Source organism: Pteropus alecto, unplaced genomic scaffold (assembly GCF_000325575.1).
Source record: "Pteropus alecto unplaced genomic scaffold, ASM32557v1 scaffold7, whole genome shotgun sequence".
NCBI lineage: Eukaryota > Metazoa > Chordata > Mammalia > Chiroptera > Pteropodidae > Pteropus > Pteropus alecto.
Window position 1 is genome coordinate 1073629 of NW_006494614.1, and position 23358 is coordinate 1096986.

At 30.9% G+C, this 23358-nt stretch overlaps 1 protein-coding gene across 1 annotated transcript in view; it reads left to right on the forward strand.

Moving 5' to 3' along the window:
* ASCC3 (activating signal cointegrator 1 complex subunit 3) overlaps positions 1–23358 on the forward strand; it is a 259616-nt gene that overhangs the window by 67247 nt on the left and 169011 nt on the right. Inside the window, exons 9-10 of the mRNA XM_006926271.3 lie at positions 14039–14239; positions 14695–14835. Of these exons, the coding sequence (XP_006926333.1) occupies positions 14039–14239; positions 14695–14835 (342 nt within the window). The remainder of the gene's footprint in view (positions 1–14038; positions 14240–14694; positions 14836–23358) is intronic.

Below are 23358 nucleotides of genomic sequence, written 5' to 3' on the forward strand. Positions count from 1 at the left end.
GAGAGGCTGTTAAATATGCAGATTACTGTTCTTCACCCTAGGCAAATGAATGAAAATCTCACAGGTTGAGTCTTAGCAGTCTGTTATTTTTCTAAGCATATATCCTTCCTACCCAAAGGATGAGGAACTGTTCTCAAAGCACTGGCCTCCTCAGCCCAGCCTCAGCTGAGCTCCTCTCCACAGTCTTTGTTTGGGTCCTTCTCTTACTCTTGGGTGGTGGGTTTAGTGTATTTGGAACCCTTCTATGTGAGCTTCAGATCTCACTCATGTGGGAAACTAAGCAGTAAATTAAATTTAAGGAAGCAATTTATTAGTCCAATTTACTGTTTGTTTCCCCAATAAATAAATAATTTTCCGATTATCTATTTTATGGAAATGAGTTAATGATATTAAATTGTATATTTAAAATATTTGAAATTTAGAATCCACCAATTTAAATAAGGATTTCTAAATTTCTGTTCTTCAGGAAATCAATACCAAGTATGTTGTTAAGCACTGGAATATCAGAATATACACACACATTTGTATATTGAACTGATCATTCTAAATAAGTCATTAATACTTTCACTTATATAACGTCTTTGATGTGTTATAATTTGTATTAAATGAAATGTTGAATAATAAGTTATTCAAATACTGTTAAATCGAATGCAAGTGGAAATAATTTCTTACCTTTCAGAACAATTCATTTGAGGATTCCATTGATGAACTTTTCTTACTTAAGGAGATATATGTTTAAAATGACATTCTGGCTTTATTTGGTTTTGGAAAGTTTAAAGTCATATGTACTGTAAAACTTTTTAAATTTAAGAAATTACCCATAATTTAGTATCTGTTTTGTGAGCTTGATCTCATTAGTCCAAATACTTTACCCTCTTCAAATAATTTCAAGCAAGCTGGTAGAAGTAATTTAAAGGTTAAAATCAGAGCTGAAACCAGTTATGACTATAAATATCAGCCAAGAAACTGAAAATGACATTTTCTTTGTGGGATCCAATAGGATTTGATAGAGACTCTTTTGCTCCTATTTTATTACCACGATTAGAAGTGCAGCTGTTTATTAGAAGGCAGGTGCCACAATTTGGTCCAAATAGACTATAATACCAAATAGTGGTGTCCTACATTTTTAAGCTATAACACTTATAATGACCTCTTGGAGGGATACTTCTTATATACACACCAGTATGAGTTCATCTCTCTTATGAATGTAATACATTAATTTCATGGAAAGTACCAGATTCTTAGCTTCCAATTTTACTTCTGTTGTAAGCCTGTTGTAATTACTTCTGTTGTAATTCTGTTGAATTATGTACACTTAATACTAGTTTTATGAAACTAGCCCTCACTTATTATGGTGGTTCTGTCTAAGGCAAACCAAACCTAGCCAAATCAACCCATAGCTAAGGTTCAATCATGTCCTTCAGTGTCTTCTTGTATAATGAATGTGACTATTGGCATAGCACTTTGGTGAAGGTGTTTTAGAGTGACATCTGGCATAGTACTGTGGTGAAGGTGTTTCAGAGTGACATCTGGCATGTTGAATCATTATTAAGAGTGTGCTGGTAGAAGCACAAATGTGCAATCTCGTTGGTATATCAGTGGACTTGCTATGATTGTGCCGCTAAAGTTTTGTTTGTCTTTTAAAATCCCTCCTTGAGACCTCTTTAGTTTTCCTTAGCATTCAAGCCTGAACTCAAACCTAGGGATGAGGAAGGCACCTTCCCCTTTTAAGAAGGAGTTAGTGTCTTCCTTGACTCCCATTTTACACCTTAAGTTCTCATGAAACATGATATCGCTATTGTTTGTTGTGCTCTCCTTGTGTTTTTCTCTTCAAGGGCAGTAATAGCTTCTTATTTATCATTTTGTCATCGGGGAGTGGAGTATATGTAGAAGGGATATCTATTTAGTTGGGTTTTTTTGTCATTGTTATGCTTCTTAGATGGACTGTTTTCAGTATGAGAGAACTGACACCTAGGGGCTATTTTCGGTTACACTTTTAAATGGTGTAAATGCATTGTGTTAAATAATACGAAAGGATTATGAATTATGCATTGTGGTTTCTTATTGCTTTTTTCGTATGTAATAAAATTTGGCTCACTTTCATTTTAGAAAATAACTAACTTACCTGATTTTCACAAAATCTTATAATCTCACTTCCTTCAAAGATTTAATAGTAGATTTTCTCCTGAGGTCTTTTGTTGCTAAGACTTAATTTCCTCTAGCCGGATTGTCTGGTGCAAAATGAATTATTATCACGAAACATTAAAACTCACAATTCTTCAATAAAGAGAAACTAACAGTGGCCATGCACTTTCTTGTCTCTTAATTAAGAGAATGCAGTAATTTTTCAGTGCATTTTCAAGCGGGAGTACAAAGTGGAAATTTGGCGTTTGGTAAAGATGTAAGACTCTTTATATGACATAATGAAAAATGGTGAATTATATACTTTGTATTTATATAAAATATTAGGTATTTATATATAAAGCAACAAATTATTGTTATTTTTAATACATTAATACAATATAGAGTAGATATTTCCTTTTCATTTATTCTTAAAATATATATTTTTATCTTAAAAGAAAAGTATTTCTGTGGGGGCACCAATTATAAAATCTCTTCACTACAAAAAAATAATATCTAAAACGTAATATCTAAATTTATAAAATAAAAGTGAAAATTTCTTTGTAATCCCAGCTCCAGTGGAACAGTTTGATGTATATATTTTTCATGTTTTTTGTATTAACAAAATTATATTTAATTATCTTACTGTTGTTCTATGACATACTTTTTTAACTTTTCAGATATATTTTTCTATTACTTCTTATTACTTCTATTACTTTCAGATACATTTTCCAGATTACTTCTTATTCTATTTTGCATTTATTTAATTAGTATGGTCAGTATTTTTCACTGACTTTATATTTTTATATTTATATAAAATTAAGCTTTATAAAATATATATTTTTATAAAATTGAGTTTTATAAAAGTAAATATTTTTATATTTATTTTTATAAAATTAAGTTGTTAAAAAATCAGCATAAGGAATAAAGTTTAAAGTAATGAGATCAGTAAGCTTTACAAATTTTAAACTTGGACTTTTAGCGTGGACTTTGTTTTATTGGGTACCTGAGTTCCAGTCCTTGCCTTGCTGCTCTCTGGCCATTTATCCCTGAATGAGTTTTTTACTCTGTCCATGCCCCAATTTTTCCATCTTTAAAATAAGGATAGTAAAATGACTTACCTCGTAGGTTTTCTTTAAATGTTAAATGAAATAATACCTGAAGCATTTAAAACAAAGCCCTAATATGTAGTAAGTGCTCAATAGAACATGCTTGATTACTGTTACTATTATCATTACATGGATTAATGAACAATTTACTTGCCAACTAAGATAATAAGGAATATATTTTTCTTAAAATTTATCTGTAATTCAAGAACATTTAAGTTTACATTTTATTTGTTGCGTTACATCATATTAGTCCACTGATCTTGTCACAGACCATCTAGTTTCGGATGGGCATTTTGAGTGAAGTAACATGTTAGATCTTCCCTTGTTCCTTTAAAAGTTGGGGTGAAGGAGAGGTGTAGCACAGAGGTATAGTTGGGGCCCAGGTAACAGGCTCCTGGTAGTCCAGAGTCACTGGCTGCACTGTGAATTCTTGAGGACAGAGAACAAGTCCTCACAGCTTGGGATCTGGTAGGCAATGTTCAGTATATGTCGAAGAAGTGTGTGTGTAGGGGGGTACATTTTAGATAACAGGTCATAGTTTAGGCTTCTTTTTAATAACAGATCTGGTCCTCTGATAAAGCCATAGAGGCCTCGGTGAGGCCAAAGTTCTAACGCCACAGGTATTGGAGGTAGGAGAACCTGCTCTTTCTTCTGTTTCTAAACTGTTAATGACAGAAGCCATTGAAGAGTGAGGCATATTGTACCAAAATAGAAAGTATTGAGAAAGACAGTGAGTGGAGGGACTTATATAATAATTTGAAGGATTGCTAAAAGAGTAATTCAGTTTATCTTTTTTTCTCTGAAGGATAAAACTCTAGGAATAGTGAGAATTTTTTAATATGAAATACTTTTGTAATTTCTACTTGGCCTTTCAAATAGAGTGGTTTCTCTCTCTATCTTCTTATTCTTCTTTATATCATCAAGAACCTCTATCCATCTACTCAAGAAAAAAAAAAGTCACCTTTTATATAACTCCATTCTACCCATTCTCTCACATTTAGGTCATCATCAGATCATTAGCTCTACCTCAAAAACAGAGTCTGTATCCTCCTACGATTTCCACTGCTCTAATGTAAACCAGCATCATCCCTCACCTGTTCTACAAGTATAGCTGTCTAACATTCCTTAACCTATTTTTCACATGGTAGCCAGATAAAGCTTTAAAAAATATATTTGTCATTCTTCTACTTAAAATCATGTAGAGACCTTTTGTTGTATTGTGAATAAAAATCCAAGCTTTTTAACATTACCTACAATTCCCCTCATAATATGACTTCTGTATTCCTTTCCTTTCTTGTGTCTGACCACTTATTCCCTCAGCCATGTCAGTATTGCTCCATACAGCTCCTTTGAATGTATCAGCTTAAGTCTGGTTTAGTGGTCTAGCTCTAGGTTTTTGTCCGGCCTAAAATACACTGTGCTTCCATATTCTTATGACCTGCTTCTTGTTATTTTGTTTTTAACTCAGGTACCTTTCTTGAGACACCTTCTGTGAGCCTTAAAATAACTGTTACATCCCACTCTTCTGTATTAAAAATTTACATCGTTATTTGAAATAATCTGTTCCGTGGCGAATGTTGATTTTCTCTCTCCTCCCTTTATTATAATGTTAAGCTGTATAACTTTACAATTCTGACCATTTCAATTATTTATGGCACATAGAGGTTCAAAAAATATTTACCATATTAATGAATAGTGATCCCAGCCATGAATGAAAGATCACATTTTCTTTAATATTCTGTTAAGGAGGCCCAGTGTAATCTATTTTAGAATGATTACACACACACACACACACACACACACACACACAGAGTGAATACTTAGACATTTAAATGAAAAATATATCTAATTATCTAAAAGAAAATCATCTAATTTTTCTAATGAATACTCAAGAATGTTAAATAAGGTATTCATGTAAATTGTTTTATTTTTAATCTCATGGCTGTTAAGTAGTTTATGATGTGAATCTTGATTTGTGAAGGATTAAAAGGGTGAGATTCCAGCATATAGAGCTTGGACTGAATGTGCTGAATTGGGATCATCTCTAATTCTCAAGTTTTGAACCTAAGTCACATGCAATTTAGAGCCAGAGGAAACTTAAACTGTGAAATGCAGTGTACATCTTTGGTATCTATGTGGTTTTTCCTAAAAATATAATGAAATTTTAATGTTTAGTCTTAGAATTTTTTTACTTTGTTTAATATATAATATTTTAATTTTGGGTTAAAATGAGAGCAGTGTCTATTTTTTTCCTTTTTATTATTCAATATTATTGAAGTGACTTTGATCAACAAAATCCAATAAGTTTCACGTGTACATTTCAACAGTATATCTCATATATATTGCATTGTGTGTTCAGCGCCCATAGTTAGATTTCTTTCCGTCACCACATATTTGACCCCTTTTACCCCTATCTACCTACCCTAGCCCCTCCCCTCGTACCTCTGGTAACCGCTAGTCTACTGTCCATGCCCATGAGTCTCTGTTTGTCATGTTTGTTTGTTGTTTTTAGATTTATATTCCACATATGAGTGATATCATGTGGTTTTCAACTTTTCCATCTGACTTATTTAGCTTAGCATGATTATCTCTAGATCCATCCATGTTGTTGCAAATGGAAGTATTTGATCTCTTCTTGTAGCTGAGTAATATTCCATTGTATAAATGTACCACATTTTCTTTATCCAATCATCTATTGTAGGACACTTCAGTTGCTTCCATATCCTGGTCACCGTGAATAGTGCTGCTATGAACATCAGGGTGCATATATCTTTTCAAATAAATGTTTTCAAGTTTTGGGGGTAAATAACCAGTAGAGGGATTTCTGGATCATATGGTTGTTCAATTTTTAGTTTTTTGAGGAATCTCCATACTGTTTTCCATAGTGATTGTACCAATTCGCAGTCCCACCAGCAGTGTATGAGGGTTCTTTTTTCCCCACATCCTCTCTAACATTTGTCATTCCTTGTCCTGTTGATGATAGCCATTCTAACAGATTCGAGATGGTTCTCATTGTAATTTTGTTTTGCATTTCCCTAATAGCTAGTGAAGTTGAGCATCTTTTCATATGTTTGTTGGCCATTTGTATGTCTTGGAAGAAGTATCCGTTCAAGTCCTTTGCTCCTTTTTTAATTGGATTGTTTGTTTTTTGTTGTTGTTATTGAATTGTATGCATTCTTTGTATATTTTGGATATTAAGCCCTTTTCAGAGGCGTTGTTTGCAAACTCTCCCATTCAGATGGTTGCCTCTTTGCCTTGTTGACGGTTTCATAAGCATTTTAGTTTGATATAGTACCATTCATTTATTTTTTCTTTTACTTCCCTTGCCTTTGAGGTCAAATTCATAAAATCCTCTTTTAGTCCAAGGTCCATGATTTAGTACTGTTAGAATGTTTTAAACTTAAGCTTCTGATACATACTCTAGTTTGGAAGGGGCAGCATGGTTCTAGCTTCCATCTTTGATACCTAGTTAATGCTTTTTAAGTTACTGGCAGTATAAGTACCTAAATTTGACTATTATAAACAGTAAATACAGTATGTTTAGTGTACATTTTTGTTCCAGGTAAATAACATCAGATTATTTTTCAAAATATAGTGTGCACTTGAGGGCAGCCTATGTAGCCAGTGTTTGATAAGGCATATGCGAAACATATATAATTCTTATGGAATTGTCTTGTCATTTCTTTAAGATTAATAGTCTGATGAATCTAAAATATTTATAGACAAGTAGATTTAAGATGAAGCTTTAACATTTAAAATATTTCGATCTGCAATGTTTTAAAAATGCTTAGTGAAAACCAATTAAAAAGAAAAATAGTATATATTTAGAATGTCTATCTGGGCTAAACATAAAGCCTTTATGATTAATGAGCCATGAGACACTCAATTTTCTGTTCGAAAGCAAATGCTAAAATGCTAAGAAAAACAATTATAATTTAACATTATACATTAATTAATATATAAAATCAATACATATTTTTTTTAAGATAGAATGCCAAATATTTGAAAGCAATGATTGTTAGCATCATTTAATTAGAAGTTAGTATATGTGTGAAATATAAATATAACAATGAATATTATTACAGAGTTCTAAATTTGATTAAAATACTTTTGAAGACCGCACCTTTTCTTCTTTACTCTTTTGTTTTCTTAAGGTACTTGTGAATATAATTTGAATATCACTCAAATACAAGAAATTCCTTATGCATAATGAATTTTAACTTAATTATTTCATATTCCAGTAACTCACAGACACAATTTGAAATATACTAGTCCTCTAGTGATATTTTTTAATAGTGTTAATATACTCTCTGTGTACATTCCTTTTATTTTTGACCAACAAGTTTATTGAATAAAATGAATTATTTTATTCATTTTCATAAATTTGAAATGTAAAACAACAATAAACTTTTGGGGAAGGGGTAGAATATGGGCTTTTGAGATAATTTATAAATTTTTGGAGGGTTTTGTAACTTGCTGTTTCTTGTCAGCATTTATATATGCAACTATATTTTAAGGATTCTTTTGCGACAGATTTTTTTTTTTAAATGAATGTAGACATTAATTGACTGACAAAATATATCAATGTATAATATTATTTTAAACAATAAATCTGGTAGAAGTTTGTATTTGGAGCTAAGACCAAATACCAATGAGTTGTTCAGGTCTCATTTCTTCCACAGGTAGCAGTGTGGACTTGGGTGGACTTTAGTTATTTAACTTCTCCAGGCCTCAGTTTTCTCTGCTAATTTCTTTACATAGCCTTTCAGGAAAAACTTTAGGTGTTTCTAGAAGCATCTCGACAGTAGTCTGGTCTTCATAGTCCGGTCATGTCCTACTTTTGCATCTTCATCATTTCTGCCACAGCTTCCATATCTATGACACAACTACTAATTTATAACTAGTTCTAGGTGTCTTTCTAATACTTGGTTCCTTCTACCTGAAATGGCATTCTTAATGTCTTTCCCCTCATACCTCAGCACATAGTTATGGAAAACTAAAATGATGTATTCATGCCTTTAAATCACAAGCTAATACATTGTAAGAATCATTTTAGGGATTCTCTAACTTGTAAGAAAATGAATATTTATACTGAAAGATCTTTAATATAATATTTGTACAAGTGGTAGGTAAGTAATTATTGAATTGAATACAATGTTATAAACTTCCGTATGTATTGGGTTTCTCAGTATATTCTTCTGATGTCTTAGTTTACTTGTTTGAACTGTAACCTTTAAGAATATAAAAATAAGTTTATTTTTCAGTGTTGAATATAGATTTTTTTTCTCTGAACTGCTACATATTTTGGTTAGTTCCAGTCTACTCTTTATCTAGAGGATATTAGGTATGCAGTGCATATCTTTTTAAGATTTTTCTCTTTGTTTATTCAATTGATTTATCAGTCAATAAAAATTTATTTAGAGGCTTATTAGGTTCCTGGCAATTGGTTAGGTACTAGGATAATATGAAGGGTGATAAAACTGAATCCTTAGTTTTAGTCGAGTAGGCCAGATATATATACAAATAATTTCAATATTTGTGGTTAAGTGTTGTAATAACTATAAAAAGAAGGTTGTATACATGTCTAGCTGCTGGGAGAAATAGGAGCTTTTTAAATCTTTTTAAATATGGCAAAGTCTAAATAAGTAAATATAATAATTGATTACAGATTTGGAGAGGACCAGAGATTACATTTGAATTTGAACTTGAATGAGAATAAAGAGGTTTTCAGGGTTGGGAAAGGTATTATAGGTAGTATAAAGGCACAAAGAATGTTCAGAGACTAGTATGTGTAGATAGCAGTGATAGAAGATAATTACATAGGTTCACATTTTGAAGGGTACTGTTTGCTGCACACTCTTTGCCTTCAAGGATCTTGTATGCTGCATATCCTGTACAATTAAAATTGACAGTGAGAAGTCTTTGAAAAGTGTTGAGCTGGAATGTGACATAATCAGATTTGTAATTTAGTAATAGCAGACTCTATTTCTTGTCATGAGTCTATAAAGACTGGAAATTACAGTATTCATTCACAGCACTATTTTAGTAAGTCTCATAAAAACAAAGATGACCTAGGAGAGTGATGATAATAGGTGTTATTAATTTATTTCAATACATTTAACAAGTTCCTACTCTATGTATGGTTTTTACGATGTGGTTTGTAAACATTGTAAATTAAAGGCTGCGATCTTCAAGTTATACTTTATGAGTCAAATCCTAGCTCTACCATTTATAGCTGTGTGAACTTAAAACAAGTCTTTTGAAGTCTCAGTTTCTTAATCTATAAATTACTCTGGTATGGTTATTATAAATAATTAGGATAATTCATATGAAGGATTTACATTGTTCCACAGTAAGTACTCTTCAATTGTTGGCTATTTTTGTTAATCTTTATAATTTCCTTGCATGATAATATTACTAAACTTGTTTAACAAATGAAGAAATAGAACTCAGGAATACTATCTTCAACATTAAGTTGTAAATAGTGGAAAAGCCAATATTTTAACCTGGGCTTCTGACCTCAAAGTCTATGTTGTGAAGAATGTGCAGTATTACCTATGTAAGGCTGAATAATCAGAAGAAATTGATGAAGAACGTATCACTGGTCATCTCAGATATTTAATTGGTCTGCCTAAGAGTTTCTAAGCCTGAGAAAAATTAATCTAATCTTTTCAAAGTGTGTTTTGTACAAACAAAAGCATTTTTATTCTTGTTAAAAACAGTTTTATTAAGATATTATTGGCATACAATAAATTGTACATATTTAAAGTGAAAATTTGATAAGTTTAGTATATGTAAACACATGTGAAACTATCACCACAATCAAGTCAGTGAACATAACTGTCACTTCTAAAAAGTGCATTATGTCCTCCCTGCAATCCTTTCTGTCTCTTTCTTACCAACCTCCCTGTCCCCAAACATCAACTTACCTGCTTTCTGTCACTACAGATTACTTTATATTTTTTATTGTTTTATATAAATATAACCATATGTCTGTGTTCTTTTTTTGGTTTGTCTTTTTTCATTCAATATAATAATCATTTTGAAATTTATTTTATTACATGTCTAAATAATTTATTTGTTTTTATCGTTGAGTAGTAGTCCATTGTATGTAAATGCCACATTTTGATTATTCATTTATTGATGAATATTTGAATTGTTTCTAGTTTTATGCCATTACAAATAAAGCTGCTATGAACATTCATGTACAAGTGTTTGTACGTATATATATTTTTTCTTGGCTAAAATCTAGAAGTAGTATGGCTGGTATATGCTGAACTTTTTAAAAAGTGTCAAATTATTTTCCAGAGAGATTGTACTATTTTACATACTTACCAGAAGTATATGTGAGTTACAGTTCCTCCACATCCTCACTAACACTTTCAATGGTCACCTTTTAAAATTTTAGTCATTTTAGTAAGTGTGTAGTATTATCTCATTGTCATTTTAACTTAAATTTTCCTAACGACTAATGATGTTAAACATCTTTTAGTGCACTTATTGCCTTCCAGATATTTTCTTTGGTAAAGTGACTATTCAAATCTTTTGCCCTTTTTAAAATCTAAATTGTTTGTTTTCTTAGTGCAGTGTTTGGACAATCCTTTATATATTTTAGATATGTTTCAGCATTATTTATGATGCAGTTGATTTACATTTTCATTCCTTTCGAGCCTTTGTCAAAAATCAATTGTCTGTATATGTGAGGGTTTATTTCTTGATCTATTTGTTTGTTTATCTTTATGCCAGTATCATACTGTTTTCTTTCTAGTTTTTTTAATAATCCTTGAAAACAAGTTGTTTTAGCTTTCTTCCATTCTTCTTGTTTTTCAAAGTTGTTTTTATCTCTTCTAGGTCCTATATGTTTCTATGTGAATTTTAGAATCTGCTTGTCAATTTCTACTGAAAAGCTTGCAGATTTTGATTAGAATTGTATTGAATCTATATATAAATTTGAGTATTAACATCTTAAATAGATGGAGTTTTCTTTCATTTGTTTTAGTAAAATTATATCGTTTTTAGTATAAAATAAGTGTTTTCATTTTTTTCAAATTTATCTCATTTCATAACTTGATGCTATTATAATTGAATATTAAACTAACTTTACTTTCATAATTTTTGTTGCTCGAATATAAAAATACATATTTTTTATGTTGATCTCATATCCTCCTACCTTCCCCAAATTTGCTTATTAGTTTTAGTTTTTTTGTAGATTGCATCAGCTCTATTGTGGAGAAAATTATGTCATCTCTAAAGAAAGATGATTTTTCATCTTCCTTTCCTATATGAATGTCTTTATTTTTAAATTTAAATATGTTCTACTGACTGGCACCTTCAGTATAGTGTTAAGTAGTGAGTGTAACATCCCTGTCTTATTCCTGATTTGAAGGGAAAGCATTCAGTCTTTCATCATTAAGTATGTTATGAGCTATAGAGTTTTTTTAGATACCTTTATCAGGTTGAAGAATTCCTTTTTATATCTAGTTTGCTGAAAGTTGTTTTTGTTGTTATTGTCATTGCTTTTAAATCAGAAATAGATGTTATTGTCATTGCTTTTAAATCAGAAATAGAATTTTGTCAAATTATTTTCTTGCATCTTTTGAGATGATCATATGTTTTTTCTATTGTAGTATATTATTATGGTGAATTACATTGATTTTTGAATGTTAAACCAACTCTACATTTCTGTGGTGGTCCCCACTTGGTAATGATATATTATTCTTTTGTAGAATTTGTGTTTATAATTGTATTTATAATTGTTGTCTATGTTCATGAAAGATATTGAACTATAATTATTTTTCGTCTGATTTTGCGATCAGGGAAATGCTCACTTCGTAGAATGAGTTGGGGAGTGTTCTCTCTTCTCCAATGTTTCTGAATAGTCTGAAACTTCACATAGAATGGTATTATTTCCTCCTTAAATGTTAGGTAGAATTTGTCAATGATGCTATCTAGGCCTGAAATTTTCTTTGTGGAAAAAATTTTAGCCTCAGTGTTAATTTTTTAAATAGATAAGTTATTTCAAGTGCATATTTCTTCTTGAGTGAGCTTTGTGCCTTTTAAGAAAGTTGTCCATTTTATCTAAATGGTCAAATTTATTGGCATAAAGTTATTTATAATATTGCCTTATTATTCTTTTATTAGTAGCATCTGTAGTGATATGACCTTTCTCATTCTTGACATTGGTATCTGTATCTTCTCTCTTTTCCCTGATTAATCCTGCTAGAGATTAATCAATTTTATTGACCTTCTTCAAGAAAAAGCCTTTCTATTTTCCATTTTGTTGATATCCACTTTGATCTTTATTATTTCTTTTATTCTGCTTACTTTGGTTTTAATTCTCTTTTTAATATTTTATTTTAGAGTATGAAGTCATTCATTTGAAACCTTTCTTTTTTTCGCATAGGTGATTAGTGCTATATATTTTTCTCTAGGTATTGCTTTAGCAGCATCCACAAATTCTAATATGTTTAGTTTTCATTTCCCTTCAGTTAAGAATGCTTATTAATTTCCCTCTTGATTTTTTTTTTTATCCATGCGTTATTTAGGAAGTGTGTTATTTAGTTATAAATATTTGGATATTTTCAAAGCATCTTTAAGGATTTCTAATTTAATTCCATTGTGCTAAAAGAACATATTTAGTATGAATTGCTTCATTTTCAATTTATTGATACTTGTTTTATGGCTCAGAATATGGCATATCTTGGTAAATGTTCCATAAGCAATTGAAGATAATTTGTATTCTATTGTTAGATGAATAAATAACAGTTAGTTCAAATTGATTGATAGTGCCATTCAAGTCTATAGCTTTGCTGATTTTCATGCCTACTTGTTCTATCAACAGAGAGGGATAATGAAATATATGATTATAATTGTGGATTTGTCTATTTCCCTTTGCATGTCTATCACTTTTGCTTCATTTATACTGAAGGTCTGTTATTAGGTTTATGAGCATTTAGGACTATGATGTCCTATTGATTAATTGACCTCCGTGTCATTATGCAATGCTTGTCTTTATCCCTGATAATATTTTTGGCTTTAAAATCTATTTTTTTTCTGACATCAATATAACCATTGCAATTTCCTGTCATTCATTATTCCCATACAGTGTTTTTATTCTAAGACATTGTAGTTTTTATCTCTATAAAGATTTTTTATAGAGGAAGACTCTAAAAAAATTATTTACCCACTCTGTGTCTTAATTTTTTTCCCTACTAAAAAAGATGTACTAGTACCTATAGCATAGAATTGTTCTTATGATGAAATAAGGGCATATATCAAAGTGTTTACAATTGCATATGTTAGAGTGTAAACTCTGAATATATGTAATCTACAGCTCCTACTATTATAGCTGACTTTTCAAAAAGTTTTTTTTTAATCCTTAAGATATTCAAACAAATTTTTATTGGTTTACATCACCAGTAAGTTCCTTGTTTATACATTCATTAGTCATTTTTAATCTAAATAAACTAGAATATTATATGAACTCAAGAGATACCTGTGTTTAATTTTGTTTACCTACATTTTTATCATTGTTTTATATTTAGAATTGTATACAAAGATACAGGTATAGTCCTATTATCATATTTTTCAAGTTTAGTGAGTTGGCAATTTCCAGATGCATTAGAATTGTACGATAGTTGTGAATTGTTCTTAACTGCATGCAATAGGCTTAAATATAGGACATGTTGAGAGACTGAACAAATTTGTTTTTTTTAAGTCAAGGTAAATAAATGTTTGCATTTAATTTTTATATGAATCCTTCTCATTATTATTATTTACAATGGGTCGTGTCATTTTTCTTTTTTTAGATTGGGCAACTGGCTTTTAAAGGAATGAGAAGACTCAATAGAATCCAGTCAATTGTGTTTGAGACTGCCTACAACACCAATGAGAACATGCTGATTTGCGCCCCCACTGGAGCTGGAAAGACGAACATTGCAATGCTCACAGTTTTGCATGAAATTCGCCAACATTTTCAACAAGGCGTTATCAAAAAGAATGAATTTAAGGTAGGAAATTAACAAACCAGACAACAGCTTTTTAAGTTATAAAATTAAAATCATTTGGCAGTTGTGCATGTTATATAAAATCTGGAAGTTTTTTTAGAATATTCATGAAGTCACATAAAGAATCCTGCTTGATTTATTTCATTAGTATTAAGGCAATCTTTGTTTGTGTTATGAAAATTCCATTACCCCTGTGAAAAGCTATGAAAATACAGTTAGCCTTGAAGCAGAACCAATTTTCTAAGTGATAAGGCTGTATAAACAAATCTCATTGTCCTTTAAACAGCTGCACACTTACCCAACAAAGATTAGTAGTTTTCATATATCACTATTAAGATTTTTCACTCAAAGTGGCTAGAATCATATTTCACAATAAATTGTGACTTCTATTGACTACTGTGAAACAAATGACATTGTAGTTTTTGCTCATTCATCAAGCTAGTGTTTGTTTGGTACAGATTGTATATGTTGCTCCAATGAAAGCCTTGGCAGCTGAAATGACAAATTACTTCAGCAAACGTCTAGAGCCACTGGGCATCGTTGTAAAAGAATTGACTGGTGATATGCAGTTGTCAAAAAATGAAATTTTACGAACTCAGGTATGTTGTATACTTAGCTTTTTTTAATACCATTTTTTTTCAGGTAGTTGTGAAATTGTTAAACAACTATACCATAAGTGGCTATAAAATATAATATAGATACAATGTAATGAACTTCTTTTATTTGTAACCACATCTTATACAAAAGAGGCTTTTTGGTGGGGCTTTGTTTTATGATATCCCTTCTAACTTCTGTGATTTTTGCTATTTCTTGAATATTGTTAGAATCCTGGTATAGATTTTAAGTCCATTGACAGTATATGTTATTCTTTTAAAACAAAAGAGAATAAGGATATGGATAAGACCAGACTTCAATTTTAAGAGCAGGAGATAAGTAGACCTTTAAATAATTCCACTAGTATCCTAAACCATTCCATAAGAACCACTTAACTTGTAATAAAAGTTTTCAGTCATTATTTCATAAAAAGGAAAGTTATTTAATCATGCACTGTATATAATGCTATGATAGGTGAAATGCATGACAACAAAGGCTTTTAAGATATACGGGTGCTGCCAAGCACCTTATAACTGAATGGGCAAAACCTGTATTAGAGCTATACCTAGGTTATCATTAATGTATGCCACATGTAAGTAAAGTGATGTTTATAGTACTTTTAAAAAATTAAATAAATAACTAAATATTAATGAGACAACTCAGGGGAGTTTGATAGAAAATAGATGTTATAGCTTAGATAGCTTTTGGAAAAATGAATGGACATTGATTTAAAATGTGGTTGGAGTGTGTATTAGTTTCCTTTGCCTGCCATAACAAATTACTACAAGCTTGGTGGCTTAAAGTAATAGGAACTTAACTCTCTCACAGTTCTAGAGGTCAGAAGTCTGAAATCAAGGTGTCAGCAGGGTTAGTTTCTTCTGGAGGATCTGATAGAGTATCTTTTCCATGTCTCATAGTTTCTGGTGGCTACTGGCAGTTCTTGACATTCCTTGGCCTGTGGACACATCACTCCAATCTCTGCCTCTGTCTTCACATGGCCTTCTTCCTTGTAGGTCCTTTCCCCAAGTCTATACGTCTAAGAACACTATTCATTGGATTTAGAACCTTCCCTAATCTAGCATGATCTCAAGATCTTTACCTTAATTACATCTACAAAGATCTTTTTCCAAATAAGTTTACATTCACAGTTTCTGGGTGGATATATCTTTTTGAGTGTCACCATTCAACCCACTACAACAGGTATGCCAGGTACGCTGAACTACATGACAAAGATAGAAAATCAGGTTCCAGTTAAATATATTTTGGGGTTGATAAGGATAGAGTGCTTTATAATTCACATTTATGTCAGTTTTACTAGTTATCATTGTTTGCCGTTCATAGACATTCTTTTAAAAGTTGATCCAAAATCCATGTATTTTTCTCTCATAACATTTTTGTAGTATCTTATTCCAAATTAATTTTTCTTGAAAATCAATAATTATGTTTGATATGTTAATTACAAAATGCCTTTTATCATCATTATTTTAACATCATCTGCCTAGAAACATTTTAATAATTTTTTAAAGTATCTTTTAATTAAAAAGACGTTCTCTGGTCTTTGATATATAATCAAATTTCTGATATTCTTTATGAAATTTGAGTGATTAGATATCATCCAGCCTTTTCCTTGAAACATTCTGAATTTGGTTTTGTTAAAGTATATTCATGTATATCGTCACTTTGTTTAAGAAATTTTGGTTCTTTTTATATAATTTGTATACTTAACATAATTAACTGAATGACATTTTAAAATTTAAGTTTGTTCAATAAAGGGAAGGGAGTTTTACAGATTTGCAAACACAGTACAATATTATGTCCTGTATCCAAATTTATGGACATTAGATTCTGAAAGTTTGTTCATTTTTTCATAAAGTTGTGTTATATATGATAGGTTCAAAGGGTAGCCAAATATATAATTACAGAGATTATGTCTCCAAACTATGCATCAGGACACATAGACTGATACATAATTTTTTTAGTATGTGATTTTACTTTTATAATGTCTTGTAAAGGCATATACATTAAATCAAAATTTGACATTTAACAAATTCTCTTTATTAAATATTAATTTTCCTGAAATTGGAACTATTCTAGAGCATCCGAGACCATATGCCTATAATGTATCTTACTTAAAAAGTTTTGTATCTCAGTGAGTACAAGGAGGTTTAGGGAAGAAATTAAATCAATTTATTCCTCTTTTGCTGCTTACAAATCTAGCCTTAAGAACTTTTCTGTAAATGGTAAGTTTGGCTTTGGCAGTCTTATCTCACCGCTGTGCCAGATCAAGGGCTGTTCTGCGTCTTTCTGCTTTAGTCTTTCTGCATACCATTAACAGACTCATTTAAAAATATATAAATAAATAAATAAAAATTTCTCAGTTTAAATTTCTAATATAAGAAATGTTGATAGACACATGTGGGGCCTCAATATTTTTTAAGAGTGCAAAGGAGTCTTAAAGCCAAAATGTTTTGAGAACCACTGCTGTACAAGAAAGCTCCTCATGAAAGATACTGGATTCTCTTCACAATCTATATCCAGCCTGTTATTCAACCTTATGTCCCTACTGTTTCCAATATAAATTATGGCCAGACCATTTCTGCTTTTTCTAAAATAACATTACTCAAATAACATTTTTCTCTAAAGAACTATGATATTAAGTTTCCTCGGGCATTTTCTTTATTTCATAATGCTTTCCTTTATCCAGTGACATTTATTCAAACTTTACCCATTCTTCAAAACTCAGTTTGAACCCTGTGAATACTTTATTTACTCTTTCCTGAGTCTTATAGCAATATTCATTTATATTTATAAAACAATACCTAGTCCACTAAATCTGTGCTTTGTGATCTTAGAAATCTGGAACATTTTCAAATAAAATTTTGATTGCTTTTGTATAGTGTCTAACTGTTATTGGTGCTAATGGAAGAATATTTATGGGAAGACAAGACAGGTAATATTCAAATTCAAATTATGCATCCTCACTCAGTCATTTCAAGAACCTTATTGAGCAGTGTGTCCATTTTACAGAAAGTAAAACTCATTAAAATCTACCTTGATTTATATGTTTTCAAAAGGTTTATGAGCATCTTTTTTTTTCCCCATTTGCTCATCTCTGCACTTCTCTAGACCTGATCTGTATCCTTTGTCAATATTTGTTAACTCTGCAAGGGCAGGGACCATGTGCTTGGCCTCAATAATAGTTTATAAATTGAACCTCCTGCTTTGTGCTTGCTCTTTATTCTCCTCTGAGTAGTCCTACTGTCAGTAATGCTGATTTTTGTAGGGCTGAAACTACATGAATTGCTAACCTCTTCACCCTGTCTTCCTATTTTTATAGATTAATAAGCTGCTGCATCACTGCCTTTGAGAGCAAAGCAGGGATATTGCCAAGCATTTGGGAGTACAGACATACTTAAGTTTTTTTTTTTTTTTGAAGTTTTAATTCCTTGTTTTTCCTACTTTTTCCCAGCTTTTAATAATTCCCATTATATATTTTTGATAAATAAGTATCTCAGTAATTAACACAATTAAATATCATCTTAAGTTTTCCATCATTTTTAAAAAGTGTTTTCAGTGATGTTAGTTTATCTTTTTAAAAAAATATATGGGAAGGCAAATTAATCTTATTAGAAATTCCCTGTCATGCTATTCTGATCATATTATTCCCTTGCTCATATACATCCATTGGTTCTTATTGCTTATTGAATTAAGTTCGGCTACCTAGAATTTTGTATAAATTAAGTAATGAGATGTGATCTGTTTTGTGGCTCACTAGGGACTATCAGGTCTAGCACAAGCTATGATTTTATTGATGTTTGAATGTAAAATTTTATTTTACAAGGCAGAATTATGTAATCCTCAGATTTAGTGTCAGGAGAAATAGTTTGTGTAGACAACAAATACCTCTTTGGCATTCACCTGAAAAGCAACTTTGAACAACTTAGTAAGTTTGTCATAAGTGGAAACACCAACCTACTTTTCCAACCTTATTTTCTATTGTTCTACATCTACCATTAATTTCAAACCTCTCCCCCTAAATATACCCTTTATGAAGAGTTTCTATATTACAATATTCATCATGCTTTTCAGTGGTTCTGTTGAGCAATTATATTTTCCTTATACCCTCTCTTTCCTCAACTCAGATTATCTCTTCTGCATTCCTTCCTAATATCATAGATGCAGTGTTCCTTTGAACCTTAGTGAAAATACTGGTCAGAAATTTTAGAAAATATTTCTCCTTTCCTAAAAGTAACTTTAGAGCAAAGCAACACACTTGCTCTGAGTTCTGAAATAGTTTTCCTGCTTTTATATTTGTTTGCTCATTCTTATCCTGGGCTGAGTTTATCTGTGCAGTTTTAGGAGTTGACAGATAGGTTATTTCAGGTTTTGTTTTGCTTCTGTTTTGGCTGATGATGGAGAGAAATTCTGTTCCTATCACTCAGGCCCTGGCAACAGCAAAGGGGACCCTGAATTTCTGTTGTATTCTGCTAGATCAGAGCTCCAGCATTTTTAGTTGGGAGGGTGTGTGTGGTATGCATATTGTAAATACTTATGTCACACTCAATGGTAATGTTACACTACTTTGATTGATTCTTCTCTCAACTGGATTTTTTCTATGATATATATTTTATTAATTATTTCACTGAGAATATGCTTAGGGGTGGAGGGTAAGCAAAAGGAGTAGTGCTCAAGTTGCAGTTTTATCTGGTTATCTGTACATATGTTTAATTTACTACTGCTACCTTTCTCTATAAAATCTGGGGTGCTTTTATTTTATCTCCATTCCTGAAGGACATATTTATTGGATATAGACTTGTAGGTTGTCAGTTCTTTGCTTTCAACACTTAAAAAATGTGCCACTTTTTTTCTGGCCTCCAAGATTTCTAAAGAAATTCCCACTGTCATTCAAATTGTTGTTCATATGTAATATGTTATTTGTTTCTCTTAATCTCCTTTCAAGATTCATTCTTTGTATTAATTTCCAGAAGTTTGATTGTGATGTGTCTAATTATAGATTTCTTTGGATTAATCCTTTTTGGTGTCTGTTCAGCTTTAGAATCTGTCAGTTTATTTCTTTTGTTAAACTTGGGTAATTTTCATCCTTTATTTCTTCAGCCCCTTACTCTTTCTTCTCTCTTTGGACAACACTGACAGGAATGTTAGATCTTTATATCTTCTTTCTGTTTCTTTGCTGAAACTTTCTATTTTTTTCATTTATTTCAGGTGTGTTTGAAATTGCTTCTTGATAGATTTTTATGATAGTTGCTTTAAAAGTGTTGTCAGACAACTCCAACATCTTTATTATCTCATTGTTGGCCTCTGTTGCATGTCTTTTCTCATTTGAGTTGAGATTTTCTTGGTTATTGGTTTTGCATGTTATTTTCAGTTGTATCCTGGATCTTTTAGTATTACATTATATTATGAGAAAACTCTTATTCTTAAATATTTGAGGCTCCTCCATACTGTATTCCATAGTGAATGTACCAATTTAAAATCTCAACAACAGTACATGGTCTCCCCCTTTCTTCCACATCCATGTCAGCATTTATTATCTTGTCTTTTTGATGATGGGCATTCTAACAGACATGAGGTGAAATCTCATTATAGTTTTAATTTGCATTTCCCTCATGACTGGTGATATTGAGCATCTTTTCCTTTACCTTTGGCCATTTGCATATCTTTGGAAAAATGTCTCTTCAGGTCCTTTGCCCTTTTTTTAATTGGATTATTATTATTTTTGCTATTGAGTTGTATGTGTTCTTTATATGTTCAGATATACAGTTTTACAAATACTTTTTCCATTCTGTTGATTGTCTTTTCACTTGTTAATTTTTTTTCTGTGTAGAAACTTTTTCATTTGATATAGTTCCACTTGTTTATTTTTTATTTTGATTCCTGTGCTTGAGGTGTCATATCCAGAAAATCACTACCAAGACCCATGTCAATGAGCTTTATTCCTATGTTTTCTTTTAAAGTTTTATGGTTTGAGGTCTTAAGTTTAAATCTTTAATCCATTTCAAGTTAGTTTTTTTGAATGGTATAAGATATGGATCCAGCTTCATTCCTTTACATGTAAATATCTAGTTATCCTAGTACCATTTATTGAACTACTGTCTTGTCTCCATTGAGAATTCTTGTCTCTCTTGTCAACTATTATTTGACTGTACATGCTTGACTTTATTTCTCGGCTCTCAATTCTATTCCATTGGTTTATTTATCTGTTTTTATGCCAGGAGCATACTGTTTGGATGACTGTAGCTTTATAGTATAGCTTGAAATTAGGATTTCAAGTGTGATGTTCCTTGCTTTGTTCTTCTTTCTAAGGATTTCTTTGGCTATTTGGGGTCTTTTGTAGTTCCATATAAATTTGCAGAATGTTTTTCTACTTTTATTTTTAAAAATGCCATTATCTTTATAAGATTCATATTGAATCTATAGGTGGCTTTTGGTAATATTACCATTTTAACAATATTAATTCTTCCAGTTCATAAACATGCAATACCTTTCCATTTATTTGTCTCTTTCTTGATTTTTCATCAGTGTCTTGTCACATCCTCTTTAACACTTGTGTGATTACTCTTTTTAATTTTAACTATTCTAGTAGATGTGTAGTAGTATCTTCTTGTGGTTTTAATTTTCATTTTCCTAATGAATAATGATGCTGAGCATGTTTTCGTGTGTCTTTTTGCTATGTTTATCTTCTTTGGTGATGTTTTTTGTTGTCGTTTTTGTGTTTGTTTGTTTGTTTGTTTTTCAAATTGTTTGCATTGTTTAAAATATTTTAATTTTTGTCTTACTATTGAGTCATAAGACTTTTTTATGACTCTGCATACAAGTCCTGTATTGGATATATGCTTTGCAAATAATTCTTCTAGTTAGTAGACTTCCTTTTCATGTTCATTACAGTATCTTTGGAAAAATAAACACATTACATTTTTATAGAGTTCTAATTTATTGACTTTCTCTTTTAAAGTTTATGCTTTGTGTGTTCTGCTTGAAAAATATTTGCCAAGCCCAAGTAAGATTTTCTTCTATGTTTTCCTCTAGAAATGTTATAGTTTTAGACTGTGATCCATTTTAAGTTGATTTTTTTGTGTAAAGGTTGAGGATCATTTTTTTTTTTTTGCATATGAATACCTGCTTTTTGGCACCATTTGTTGACAAGGTTATTTTTGCCCATTGAATTGCCTTGGCACCATTATTGAAAACTAATTGACTATGTAGGTGTAGCTCTATTTCTGAATTTTATTGTGTTTCATTGACTTGTATATTTATCTTTATGTCAATACTATACTGTCTTAATAACTAAATAATATTTATTGAAATTAGGTTAAGTCCTCTAACTTTGTTCCATTTCAAAGTTGTTTTGATATATCCCAGGTCTTCTCATTTCTGTATAAATTCTGTATGATTTCGTTGATTTTGCTAACTTTTTAAAATCTAATACTATGCAATTTTATCTAGTAACCTTAGAGTAGAGAGAGAACAAGTTATAAAAGTGTAAATTGGAGAATTGTAGCTGTTTGAGTTATTGTGCAAAACTTGAACGCCCTGAAAATATCCCTTTAATTGTAATGCAAACTTAAAGTAACCGAAAAGAAATTATAAATGTTTGAAATGTAGGGAAGATTACCCACAATACCCTAGGATTATAGAAATTTTTAAAGTATTTAATTCCTTTTTAATATTTTCAGTTTTTTAATTTTTTCTTCTCATTTCAATGCATATTCCTCATTAAAAATTTAAAAATAAGCAAACCAAAATAACGTAACATGTGCAATCATAAGTTATTATAAGTACATGCTTTTCATTTATGTGCTAATATAGTAATGTATTTAACATGAGGTAGTACATCATAGTGGTACATTAAAGTTAATTGATTTTATACATGTGAAGTGTTTAGCACAGTGCTTGGCACATAATACTTTCTTATCATGAAATTATTAATAATAAGCATTAGCTGTCCTAATATAATCATATAAATAAGCTGCTTTATTTCTTGCTTTTTTATTATTTAAAAATATACCATGAACAGTTATCCACGTCAATAGATATGTGTCTGCAACAATTTTAATGACATTAACTAACCATACAAAGTGGAGTACCCATTATTGGAAAGACCACAGACACTTGTATTAACCTGCCATGTACTCCTCATTTATTAAATTGGAATTATAGTGCAGTGCTGTTCAATACAGAGCCACTAGCCACATGTGACTATTAAAATTAAAATTAAATAAAATGTAATAAAATTAAAAATTCTTTTCCTCCTTTGCACTAGCCTCATTTCAGCTGCTCAATAATTGCCAGTAGTTATGAATTAAATATTGCAAACATTACTATTTTCTCAACAAGTTCTGTTAGACAGTGACAGCATAGTGCTTAAAGGAAGCGTTATGGCAATATAGAGAGCAGAAGCTGAGGCACTGTACACGCATGCATGTGCCTTTTCTTTGTTATGGGGCATATACTTCCAGCGTACAGAGTCCTACCACAGTTGAGAAAGAAGCCAATCATTGCTAAGCCAC